The following is a 13,856-nucleotide window of genomic DNA, read 5'->3' on the forward strand; positions in this document are numbered from 1 at the left end:
AAAGAAATAGTCTAGCCTGGAATAGGAGTGGTGAACATGAGAAAAGAAAGACAATTGCCTTACCAATGGATTCAAAAATTTCCAAGGATCCATATAACCATTTTGTTGCATAAGCGTTGAGAAAACCTTTGCCATACCAGAAGATGTTCCCATAGAGCTAGACCTATCAAGCAGTGGGTCAAGGCACAGTTCAAATCTCCCGAAAAGATTAGCTGGTGTGTATTCAGGTTAGGTATTAATGACAAAACCTTATCTGCAAAGTGGACCATCCCAATTAGGGACATAAACATTTACCAAAATGACAGGTATCTGAGAGATCCAGAGACTATAATAAAGCGACCATTAGGGTCACTGATTACATCAGATGGTGTAAACTGCAGTTGTTTTGTGATTAATATTGCCACACCGCTGGACCTACATCTAAACCCGGAATGAAAAATCCGACTAATCCATGCTTTACAGAGTCTATTATGGTCTTCCACTCTTAAATGTGACTCTTGTAGAAATAGTATATCTGCTTGTAATTGTTTCAGATGAGAGGAAACTTTGGCTCTATTAACAGGACCATTGAGCCCCTTTACATTCCAAGAAATAAACCTCACAGTGTGGCCTCCATCAGCAGCACTCATGTTAACCGTATCAAAAGACACACAGGACCCACAATCCAAAACAGTGCGAGAGCACAAGTTGCACACAATAATGCACACTGAAAAGAAAGTCTAGCTAATCCGTAACATACAAAAGAATAAGCTGCCATGGTGATCCCCCAAAACACTCCCCCACCCCTTTACACAAACAAAAAAAGCGAATTAATCCCCAAAAGCTAGATCTACCTCCCCAACTGAGGACGATCGCAGGCATTACCAAACAAAAAACTTCAAAAGCGTTCCTCATACAACCAAAACTTTCAATCTAGTCTAGGGTGGCTTCCTCAAAATTTATACCATCACTTATTCTACCTTTAATATATATAGGCTAAAGATAACACAGGTCAAGAAAAGAATTAAAAACAAAAAAACTAGGGAACTAAATACCAGAGATGCAAATACCAAATATTTACATTTTGCTGGTTGAAAGTTTTTGTTGATCAGATTCTGCAGCATAGCAGATTGACCTGATCACTTTCCACAAACTAAACTGGAAAAAATGAACAAAGTGAATTGTGAAAGTTAGCAGTTTGCCTCAGCAGGAGGACCCTTCAATGCTGCATGAATAACCTTAAAAAAAAGTAATTGCTCTTCTTGTTCTTCTTCTCCCCAGCATGAATGGTAAAACTCTTTGGCTGCCCCTGGTGTATCGAATTAAAGCTCTTTACCTTCATGGATGTCCCGGAGCCGGGCAGGATACAAGAGGCTGAACCTGAGCCCTTTCCTGTAAAGCAGGGATTTCACCTCCTTGAACACTGCTCATTTTTCCCCAGCTCTGCACTAAAATCTTCATGAGAAAACTTGCGATGTCTGCAGAAATACAGCTCCCACTTCCGTCTATTGACGATGCGTTGCTTATCTTGAAAGAAGTGAAAGAGAACCAGGAATGTTCTTGGTCTCGTTTGCTTGGCTTCAGAGTAGCTGGGTGGCTTAGGCCTGACACGGTGAGCACGCGAAAGTATGAGAGACCTTGGGAAGAAATTTGTCCCCAGCACTTTGTCAGAAAACTCGGTCATAAATTTAACGGGGTCCTAACCTTTCAAATTTTCAGGAATCCACTCTCAAATTGGATCTCTGCGACTGATCTTCGAGGTCATCTAGTTTCCCCTTCAGAAATCCCTTTTCACTCTGCAATGCTGCAATGGCGGCTTCGGTGCTTGCCAGTCGGTCACTATAATCACTTAAGCCATCTTCAAACTCACGAATGCGTTCATCGTGTGACTCGTAATAAGATATAATTTGTTCCATGGTAGCATTCACTGGTGACAAAGCATCTTCAAGTTCTCTTTTTAGGGCAGAATGCACCGCTTGCGTCAAGTCAGTAAGAAGTACTAAACGAAGCCTCTCCAAGTCATCGGGTAGCGCAGGTCCAGCAGTGTGCAACAGCGCCATAACCGTAACATCAGCTTTCTTGCTTGAGGCTTCGCAAACTTTTTCCCCAGTTTTACTTCAAAGGTACATTTTATTTGCCTTTTCAGTGTCCAGCAACGTCCCAGGTTGTTCACAATGTTAAATAATCAGTTATCTCGAGCATACGGCAAAGATAAACAGGTAGATTTTCAATAAAAAATCGGGAGCCACACTCACACGCATCTACTCACTCCATGCTCAACCCGGAAGTCTCTTATTTTTATTTTTGATGCTACATTGTTGTTGCCAGTCGGAGGTGTGGAGGCTCCACCAGTTTTGTTTGTTGCATGTTTACTTTTCCCTTACAATCCAAGTATCGGAGAGTGAAGGCACTACCGGAGTTATCCAAGTTCAAAGGATTGGATAAAGTCAATATCGTTCAGCGTTTTGGGAATAATCGACCTTTTTTGAATCTTCATTCGGGAATTGTGGCATGCACATTTGAGTTAAGCCCCTGCAAGGTGGGGAAGGTTTGTGCAGTGACCACCCTCTAGCAAAAAGGTCAGTTCCTTTTATTTCCTCATGATTTCTTTGGACAAGGCATCTCTTGGCTGTGGGATCGGCAGATTTGTTGTTACTTTGAAGGAATCATTATTTTGGGGAAGTCTCTCCTTAATGACTGTATAAATCACATGGACTTTTGAATTTACCACTTTAAGTCTGTGCTTGGATGAGAACTCGTTAAGAACAGTTTCTATGTTTGACTGTTTGTTAGATATTGCCACCTATTAACTTCCAGTTAAGTTAGTGATTCATTTACTTTTCTAAGTTTTGAGCATGATGCACCATCAATAACTCTCTCTGAGACGTAAAGGTGAGATATCGGCTTTTATTGACTGGAAGAAGGAACAAGCAGTGGTTGACTACCATGCTACATCCTGGAGACTGAGAGGCCGAGCTCAGGCCTCAATCGCCTTTATACCGGAGTCTGTGGGAGGAGCCTCGGGCAGTCAGCAGGGGGCCTGTCCAGACAGGTATATGTAGTTCACCACAGAGCAGAAGTTAATAAATCTTGGGATCTGTTTATAAACCCTGTCTCAGTTTCATATCAATTGCCACTGCATTCGTAACACTATTATTAAGGATGAGGTTTTGGGAGACTGGCGAGCATGCTTTGAAGGATAGAGGGGGAAGATTCAAGGGGGTTGTAAGAGATAAGTTTTTTACTCAGTGTCGTGGCTGCCTAGTATGGTGTTAGAGGCAAATACATTAGAGACTTCTATGAGACATTTGGATAGGCACATGGATGCAAGGGAGATGGAGGGATGCAGATATGGTGTAGGCATGAGTCATTAGTGCTTAGGTCTGTTTGATTTCCTTTTAACTGATTCAGCATAACATTATAGGCTGGGTGGCCTAATCCTGTGCTGTACTCTTCTATGTTTTTTTTCTTGTCATTATGCAAGTCCAAGGATGTGCTTTGAACATCATAAATATTTTAAGGCATTTTTTCCATTCCTCCTAACTAATGTGACTAATGAGATATTTTGCCATGCATTTCCTCTGCTACTTTCTCATCTACTTATTTAAATTGTAATAATTATTTTGCTGGTTTTTACATCATACTTGTAGTTATATTATGTATTATGTAATTATATTATTCGGCTCGAAGGGCCAAATGGTCTATTTCTGCACCTATTGTCTATTGTCTATTATATTCTCTGCCACATTTGTGTCATCAGTAATTTGTTTCTATTTTTCTTAATGGAAGCCTATGGGGGGGGGGGCACGCATTCCCAACCTGGGGTCCACAGACCTCTCGGTTAATGATAGGGGTCCATTGCATAAAAAAGGCTGGGAAGCCCTGGTTTAGATTGACCTTGGAGTATGTTAAATGGTCCGCACATCATTGTGGGCCCAAGGGCCTGTACTGTGTTGTGCTGTTCAATGTTAATATTTTCCTTTAAAGATATATATTAAATTTATTTGTCACATGTACATTAAAACATTGAGTGAAGGGTGTTACTTGAGTCAAATCAAATTGGAAAGAATTGTGCTGAACTACCTCAAAATTGTCACCACACTTCCGGTTCCAACATAGCAAGCTAAAAATTCACATACATCTAACCATACATCTTTGGAATGTGGGAGGAAACTGGAGCACCTAGAAGGAACCCACACAGTCATGGGAGGAATATATGAACTCCTTTCAGGTGGCAGCAGTAAGCAAACTCTGGTGTTGTAAAATGTTGTGCGAAGTGCTACGCTACCATGCTATCAACTAAGTTGTTAAAGTAAATCACAGAAAATGAATTTGATGACCCATAAACTCCAACCTGTGTTCTGAAAAGAACTCAACTATTTTCATTTGGCCAATTTTGTCACAAATTGTAATCACAGCTTCATGGAATTGGTAAATTGTTTTTCGGAAAGACAGTTGTATGCATAATTTGCTACTGTTTGATGATTACTTAATTAATGGATGATGGATGAGTTTATGCAGTAACAATAATACATTTTCAAGTCTGCTTATCTCTGCAACCAAAATAACACCAGGCTCCACAGCTGCCTTGGTTCTCCAGCTACTGAGACTTTCATCCGTCTGTTTGCCTCAGATGAATACATCCAAATTTTAAATGAAAGTGGAGTCAAAAGTTTCTAAGATTAAAGGTTTAATTTGTTTTTATCTTCCAGAGCTTGAATAGCAACATGGAACAGAATAACATCATTACCAGTAAGAAGATGAATGACTTTGAGCTGCTGGGAAGGGTACTTTTTTGATTTATTTACACAGTACAGAAAAAAAATGCACTGAGATGCCGACAATGGGAATTTACGGGTACAAGTCCCAGTCTATAGTCCACAATAATCATTCCTGATGACGTAGTCTTACCATTAACTAGTCCCTTACAATTGACATCCAGGTGGCTATTAACCTGGAGTTAAATTGGACTAACCACATGAACACCATGTCTCCAAGATGGGGTTAGAGCCAGATAACCCGCACCAAATAATTCACTTCCTTACACAGCAAAGCCTTTCCATCATTTACTTGGCACAAGTCAGCGCTGTCATGGAATGCTTTCCTTTTGCCTGGATGAGTAAAGTATCAAAACTTTCACCATCCAGGACATAACAATGATTGGTCCTGTCTTTAACTTGAAATTGTTTGGTCTTCCATCAATCAATGTTGCCATTTCTTTGCCTTACCACCAGTGTATAGTGTTTGCAGTGTGTACCACCTGCAAAATTCACCAGAAGGGTTACCTTAGCCCTTGCACCTATATCTCCCTAGCCTCATATTGTCTACCACCAAGAAGGAAAAGGGCAAATGGTACAGGAGAACTGTCTGCACCTCCTCATCCCAGTCACACATTATTCCATTTTGTAAATGGATTGGGGCCATATCATTGTTGCTGCGACTAAATCCCAGATCTCTTGTGGGAGTGCTTTTCCCAGAAAGGCTAATATAGTTCAAGATGTCAACTCATTACAAACTTCTAAAGAGCAGTCAGGGATGCCCAAATCCTGAGAATGAATGTTTAAAAAAGAATGACATTAATATGCAGTGTTGAACAAATGCTATCATGTTGTTTAGCTCTTTCACACACAGCGATTGCTTAAATTCTGTAATACCACCAATTTCTTACACTTGTAGAGTAATTCAAGCCACCAAGCTTTTTGCTTAACCAATAGACAATCCATATAGCAAGTTCTAAGGTATATTTTAGAAGGTGAAACACCCTGTTTTGTAGTGCTTCCTTAGAAATGTGGTGTCCTGGGTGAAACTAATGAGACTGCTCTTCCCACCACACACAGTATGGAGCCTGAGTTTCATGGTAAAGCCAGGCAAATGGTTGAACTTTAGGGGAGTTGATGGTTATGTATATCAGCAAGAAGAGTGGAAATAGGATTTAATTAATAACAGACTAGATTGTCATCTTGCCTATTCTTGTTGTTCTCTTGTATTCTTATGTAGTACTGTTTTATTGATAGGTGCTGAATGAATTATCATTACATGACGTTGCATTAATATATGGGAAATCACCCTTATGGAAGAGAGTTATCAATGCAATTAAATATCTACAGGTAAACTTATTTATGCTGAATTTTCTACACATCAGTTAGTTCTATACAGATTCTGAATTGAGATTACTACTGCATACGAGAAACAAGTTGTAGAATCAAAAGTATTGTGTTTTTATAAGAATATGTGTGCTTTCTCCTAATTTGTTTGTCCACGATTTAACTTGAGTGTTAATCTAGGTGACTCATGAAACAAAATAACACAGTTTAAGACTTTGAACATTAGCACTGAAGAATGGAAAATGTTTTCCTCCATTTCTGCATAAAGTCATCAGAGTTCTCGGAAACCTTGTTTGCTCTGCCTTTTGGACTTTGCTTATTTATTGGTAGTCATGGCTTAATTCCATGGAATTTCTAAATCTGGATCTAAATTGTTTTGTGTTGGAAGCAATCAGCTCGAATTTCACAAGTCATACATGATGGACAGGACCCGGTAAAAGCACTCCTTACACACAAACACTGCCTCGTCACTCTGCTGTCATTGCGTTGAGTGGATGCACTTCAATGTTTTCCTCAGTATATTCCCATAATTAGCTCGGCATAATTGACCCTGCAATTCAGAGTCAGACACCAAAGTTTAGAATAACTTTATTCCTTATTTGTACTTAACTGTAAGTGTGTAATTTTGTTAAGTATTCTGTTGTTCCTTTGCTTGGTCCTAAACTGAGCTGATGTTCTCGGGTTGGCTTTATGGTGCCTTTTCTGCTGTACACAGCAGAATATTCCATTTCTTTAGTAATGTGGATGTGTAAGTGTGTAAATATTTTTTGTACACTGTATTGAAGGAAGTTAGTGAATTGTGTAAGGTAAGGGAAACAAGTAGGGTGGTTAGGGAAACTGATGATTAAAGAAGAGGAAGTACTAGAGCCTTTAAAGAATATAAAAGTGGATAAGTCTCTGGGTCCTGACAGGATATTCCCTAGGACCTTAAGGGAAGTTAGTGTAGAAATAGCAGGGGCTCTGATAGAAATATTTCAAACATCGTTGGAAACGGGGATGGTGCCGGAGGATCGGTGTATTGCTCATGTGGTTCCATTGTTTCAAAAGGGTTCTAAGAGTAAACCTAGCAATTATCGGCCTGTAAGTTTAACGTCAGTGGTGGGTAAATTAATGGAAAGTATTCTTAGAGATGGTATATATAATTATCTGGATAGACAGGGTCTGATTAGGAGCAGTCAACATGGATTTGTGGGTGGAAGATCATGTTTGACAAATCTTATTGAATTTTTTGAAAAGGTTACTAGGAAAGTTGATGAGGGTAAAGCAGTGGATGTTGTCTATATGGACTTCAGTAAGGACTTTGACAAGGTTCCACACAGGAGGTTTTTTAGGAAGGTTCAATCATTAGGTATTAATATTGAAGTAGTGGAATGGATTCAACAGTGGCTGGATGGGAGATGCCAGAGAGTTGTGGTGGATAACTGTTTGTCAGGTTGGAGGCCGGTGACTAGTGGTGTGCCTCAGGGATCTGTACTGGGTTCAATGTTGTTTGTCATATACATTAATGATCTGGATGATGGGGTGGTAAATTGGATTAGTAAGTATGCAGATGATACTAAGATAGGTGGTGTTGTGGATAATGAAGTAGGTTTTCAAAGCTTGCGGAGAGATTTAGGCCAGTTAGAAGAGTAGGCTGAAAGATGGCAGATGGAGTTTAATGCTGATAGGTGTGAGATGCTACATTTTGGTAGGACTAATCAAAATAGGACATAAATGGTAAATGGTAGGGCATTGAGGAATGCAGTAGAACAGAGTGATCTAAGAATAATGGTGCATAGTTCCCTAAAGGTGGAATCTCATGTGGATAGGGTGTTGAAGAAAGCTTTTGGTATGCTGGCCTTTATAAATCAGAGCACTGAGTATAGGAGTTGGGATGTAATTTAAAAATTGTACAAGGCATGGGTGAGGCCAAATTTGGAATTTTGTGTACAATTCTGGTCACCGAATTATAGGAAAGATATCAACAAAACAGAGTACGGAAGAGACTTACTAGAATGTTACCTGGGTTTCAGCACCGAAGTTACAGAGAAAGGTTGAACAAGTTAGGTCTTTATTCTTTGGAGCGTAGAAGGCTGAAGGGGGACTTGACAGAGGTATTTAAAATTATGAGGGGGATAGACGTGGATAGGCTTTTTTCATTGAGAGTAGGGGAGATTCAAACAAGAGGACATGAGTTGAGAGTTAAGGGGCAAAAGTTTAGGGGTAACATGAGGGGGAACTTCTTTAGTCAGAGAGTGGTAGCTGTGTGGAACAAGCTTCCAGTAGAAGTGGTAGAGGCAGGTTCAATTTTGTCATTTAAAAAAAGATTGGATAGGTATATGGACAGGAAAGGAATGGAGGCTTATGGGCTGAGTGCAGGTAGGTGGGATTTGGTGAGAGTAAGCATTCGGCATGGACTAGAAGAGCTGAGATGGCCTGTTTCCATGCTCTAATTGTTATATGGTTATATAGATACTTCTGCTTATTTTGTAATATGATTGTAACCACATTATGGGGTGCATCATATTCGAATTCATGTGTAGTCTTAAGTTAATTTTGTTGGTAATTAAAGAATTAATGATGGTATTTTCTGATGCCTTTTTTTTTAAAAAGGAACTTTTTGCCATCAGTTAGAGAGGGAGGTAGGGGTTGCCAGTTGTTCACACTGGACAAGAATTAAGTATGGACCTATTCCTGTGTTCTCTGGTAGATATTATTTAATAAATATTGGTATTTTTCCTCCACTGTTTTCACTGATAACTGTGCTGCTTCAAAGAGCGCTATATGAGGTCATTTTTACCTTTGGCTATTAAGGCCTAATATAAGTTAACCTATAGCTGGGGAAGTGATGACCCCTCCTGTTAGGGTGTTTGAGGTAACTTTTTAAAAAATCCTTTCTTACTTCTCTTCTAATATTTGTATATCAGTGCACTTGTAAAGCTACTGTGACACTGATTTCCTTTGAGATCAATAATCTATCTAATATTTGTTGCACCTAGTAAACACCCTTGCCATTGTTTCTTTGATCATAACCAATTGTTCCTGTTATGACAGGTCTGAAATTTAACCAGTCTTCTAAGATTTTCCCCCCATTTGCTGTGATGCACTCAAGATGCTGGAGGAGCTCAGCAGGCCAGGCGGCGTCTATGGGGTGGAATAAACCGTCAACATTTTGGGCCAAGACTCTTCCTCAGGACTAGAAAGAAAAGGGGAAGAAGCCAGAATAGGGAGGTGGGGAGGAGGGGAAAGGGGTACAAGCTGGCAGGTAATAGGTGAAGCCAGGATAAAGGAGAGATAGAGAAGTTTGGGAGTGGGGATAAAGTGTGAATCTGGAAGGTGATAGGTGGGAAAGCTAAAAGGCTGACAAAGCAGCAGTTTGCCTTGCATTTGTTCACAAGGATGTGGACTCCTCTGGCAGTGGAAGTACTTATCTAAATTTGAGGATGGAAGCTAAATAAACTAACATGGGATTGAACCCTTCACCAAACTACAGTTGGGAATTGACTCACTGAAAACGTGGAGCTGAAGGTGGCAAGTGAAAGGAGTCAACAAGGTGACAGGGAGTTGGTTAGAGGGCCAAACCAGCCATACCATGTACCAAAGCCATCCGCAATCAATGGTTTGTAGGTCTTGGCTGCTGTAGTTAATATAAAAAAAATTCTAAAAACTTGCTTTATTGTGCACATTTGGAAGACATTGCTGGTCAAATTTGAAAGCAAATGTTTGATGAATAAATTTGATGAAGTTTTAAATTTAACATCATTAAAGTACTAATTTAACGTATACTTCAATAGTTCTTAGGAATGTTTTATAATGTAAATTAAACAACTTCAGCTGACTTGTTTTTTTCCTGAGTAATATAGAAAACAAATCTTTATTATAATGAATGTGAGTGATTTATTTTTAACAAGATACACGTTTAAAATAAGTATCCTTTGGAGGTCTGATAATAGACAATTAAGAGTTCATGTTTTACTTTTTAATAGGATGTGGGTGTCAGCAACAATTAATGAGGAAGCAAAGTTGAATATTGAACTTTATTCCAAACAGATTGGAGTGTAGAAACTTGGTACACTATAGAGTGTTGATGGGACCACATCTGGAACATTATATGTGCTTCCACCTATGAGGGAGGGGACATACAATTCAAGTTTAATTCCATTTTGAAGTTTAACTGTCATTCAACCATACACGAGTACCCAAAATACAGCGTTACTCCAGGGCCAAGGTGCAAAACACAGTACCAACGGTCACACAGCACAAGGCTTACATAGCACATAGAAGATAATGAAGAGGTATCAGTAAGATACAGCCACGCAATATGACTTGAGCCATCAATGCTGCAGAAGTCTGTGGTGTACCACAGTAGAGTCTGTCTTCTGTTGAGTGAACACTAGGGGCAGCACCGACTCCAGCCTGGACACTTCGCTACGCTGCCCCCGATAGAGCGCACCGACTCTGACACCTTCCTCCTGGCAGCTGTAAAAAGGGGACACTGCAGCCTGAGGCCTAGTCCATGTGCATACAAGATACCAAGCACATATAGGATATCAGTAAAACACAACCACACAGTGTATAGAGTCCTGACCCTGATTCCATCAATGCTGCAGAAATCTGCAGGCAACCACAATGGGTCTTGTCTTCTGCTGGGCAAATACTGCGATTCTTACTGGCAATAAGGGATTGCCTATTGAATATGGATGTAAGGTTTCACTGCTAATGTACTGGGGTTTTTTTGTATTGTTCACTGCTGAAGTAACGGTTTCTCTGTAGCAATGGTGTTGGGGTTAAGGCTGGAGATAACAGGACTGTGGTTGCATGTTAGCCCATCAGGATTTTGTTGCCCTGTCTTGTGATTCTGAAAGCAGTTGATTTTACGGGCTTTTGCCAGAGGGAGAGTGAAAGATGAAGAGAGAAAATGCGAATGGAGAGATTTGGTAGACTACCGGATGGGGTGGACTCGGAGCGAGGGTTCGAAGGGCAGCGACGATCAGAGAAGGTCAATGGGGACCGATCAGCCTATGAATGAGCTCCAGCTTTGTGCACAGACTGTTTAATAAGATTTGGGCGCTTTTTCTTTCATATCTCGTTTCTCAACTAACCATACAGTCAAAGTAAGAGTTATAAAGCAGCTTAATCTTTTAATCACATATTGTGTACTGTTTGTTATTTCAGGGTACTGATTTAGGACACATCGCATAGCATCCACCCAAACGAGATTTCTTAAGTTTGGCTGCGCAAGGGGGTTATCACCCCCCCATACTAAGCTGCTAGGTGAAGCGAGGGTTACAGTTGTGGGGGTTATGTTCAGGATTGATTCCATTGGATGCTGTGTAATTACCCTGAGCAATGAACCAGTGGGGCAGATATTTGTACTCCAGATGAATTGTTAATTCCACTGTTAAATACTGTAAAGTTGTGATTGTGAGCGGAGGTTTGATAAAATGGCAGGTGCAGCTCTCATTTTAATGCAGACCAGCGCTGAGGTAGCTGGGGTTGGAGATTTCAAAAACAGCGTTCAATCATTTCTGAGGAGTGAGGGGAAAGAGTGGTCAGATTTGGAATGTCTAGTTAGTCCACGTCCCCTGGTGAAGAGCAAGAATTCTGAGGAAGTATCCGCCCTTACTTCTCTGGCGAATAAATGGAAAAATCAGATTCAAAGTCTCAGCTTTGGCAGGCTCTGCCTATTCTCTGGAATAACGCCCACCCCTAAAGGGGAGGAGGAGTATGAGATTTGGGCGCAACGGACCTCCCAGTTGTTAGATGAGTGGCAGTGCTCGGATGATGAAAAGCGGCAGAGATTGGTTGTAAGTTTGAATGGGCGGGCCGCTGACCTCGTCAGAACTGTCAGGTTAAATTATCCTGTAGCGACACCTGTCAAGTATCTGCAAGCATGTTTGGTCTGACTGGAAGCCCAATGGAGCTCCTGGTGGGGTTTTGCGACGTGTGCTGGGAGAAGGGGGAGAAGCTTCCTGCTTTTATTTTTCGGCTAGAGAGGCAGCTAAAGTGCTTGTAGCACAGAGGGGTCATACAGGCGGCTGAGGTGGATCAGTTAAGAACGGACCAGATAGTCAGGGGGGACAGGATTGCTTGGGGTCTCTGACAATCTCATAAGACACGTCCCCTCCATCTTCTGTTGAGCTGATCACAGAGGTATGGGAAGAGGAGAACGCAGCGGAGGTGCGGGAGGACTCCGTCAGCAGGGTACAGTTCTCGGTAGTAGGCCCCTGCGGTGAAGTGACCACAGATAGCCTACCCTGGGGAGCGGTAGAGGAGATTGTGGCAGAGTTGAGAACGGAGATATTTCGGCTGTTATCAGTGGGTATGACCCCCCCATATACTGGAGCTGATGGGGGGGGGGGGACGTGCAGATTCCCCAAGGGGACGAACAATGCGGAGGGCTACTGGCAACAGGTGTCACGCCAAAGGAGAGTGAGCCCCCGGGTACCTCAGCAGGGAGAGTCATTGTGAAACCTAGAGGAGACCCAGTGAGGGAACGGCCTGGTGTCTTTGGGGGAACACATTCCCAGCAATGTACCAAGGAACCCCTGAAAGTGAAAGGCCCAATTCCTGAAGGCTTAGTGGTACCATGCTCCAGTGTGTCGCCTTGGATAGAGGAAATTTGCACTAAAGCCATTCTTGATACCAGGTCACAGGTCAAGTTACTGTACCATTTGTTTTACAACCGGTAACTGAAGCATTTACCCTTGATGCCATTCAATGCACTGGAGATTTGGGGTATCACTGCTGGTGATTATCCATACGACGGTTATTTGTCAGTGGAACTGGAGTTCTCGGAGGCCAATGTGGAGGTGTCTGAGGTTCTTGATACAGTGGTTCTGGTTTTTCCTGACCCTGTTGAGACGGGCGGCGTTTCAATTCTGGTGGGGACCAATACCCCTCTTGTGAGGAGGCTCATGGGGGCCTGCAAGGAGAAGGTGGGGGAAAGCTTTTCGGGGACATTGTCCGTGCACCCAGTGTTTTGAGCTGCCTTTGAGGAAGTGCGTGGCAGCATTGGGCCAGACACTGAATTTAACCGAGGGACTGTGTGGCTCACCCAGTCGAAGCCAATGGTGTTACGGCCCAGGGAAGTAACGAGAGTGATGGGGACCCCCAAATTTCCCAGAGTGCCTGAGGGCAAAGCCCTCTTAGTGGACTATCCGGAAGACCCGACGGGGACTCGGGATTTCCTGCTGGGCTACTGGTGAGGCCCGATTTGCAGAAGCCCTTGGTTGTACAGGTGAGCAGGATGACGGTGATTGTCAGGAACACTACGAAGAGGGAGGTCACCTTCAAGAGGGGGATGCCCCTGGCGCATTTGTTCCCGGTAATGGTAATGTCTAGTGTTCATGTGAAACAAGCCGGGGAGAAACTATTGGCAAAGGAAGGAAAATTGACCGCTGACTCATTCAACTTTGGGGACTCCCCAGTTCCTGCAGGTTGGAAGAGGAGGCTGGTAGAGAAGGTGCTGAAGCTGGAAGGTGTCTTTTTCATTGGCGAGTTTGATGTGGGTTTTTCCAAGAGCACGAGTCCCACTATCCGGGTGACCGAGTACATCCCGTTTAGAGAGAGGTCATCGTGACTGGACCCTGCAGACGTGGAAGATGCTCGGCAGCATTTGTGTAAGTTGAACGAAGCTGGGATCATCACTGAGTCCCGAAGCCCCTATACGTCCGCAATAGTAGTAGCCCGGAAGAAGAATGGGAAGGTACATGTGTGTGGACTACAGGACTCAGGCGCAATGTCCCCGACCAGTATACGGTCCCGAGGGTTGAAGACGCGCTGGCCTGTCTG

General features: G+C 42.3%; 1 protein-coding gene across 1 annotated transcript in view; it reads left to right on the top strand.

Moving 5' to 3' along the window:
• The window catches only part of LOC132406997 (putative phosphoenolpyruvate synthase), a 201,257-nt gene that overhangs the window by 144,831 nt on the left and 42,570 nt on the right, over positions 1-13,856 (top strand). The window contains exons 23-24 of the mRNA XM_059993185.1: positions 4,692-4,766; positions 5,994-6,086. Of these exons, the coding sequence (XP_059849168.1) occupies positions 4,692-4,766; positions 5,994-6,086 (168 nt within the window). The remainder of the gene's footprint in view (positions 1-4,691; positions 4,767-5,993; positions 6,087-13,856) is intronic.

This window comes from Hypanus sabinus, chromosome 17 (assembly GCF_030144855.1).
Source record: "Hypanus sabinus isolate sHypSab1 chromosome 17, sHypSab1.hap1, whole genome shotgun sequence".
Lineage (NCBI taxonomy): Eukaryota > Metazoa > Chordata > Chondrichthyes > Myliobatiformes > Dasyatidae > Hypanus > Hypanus sabinus.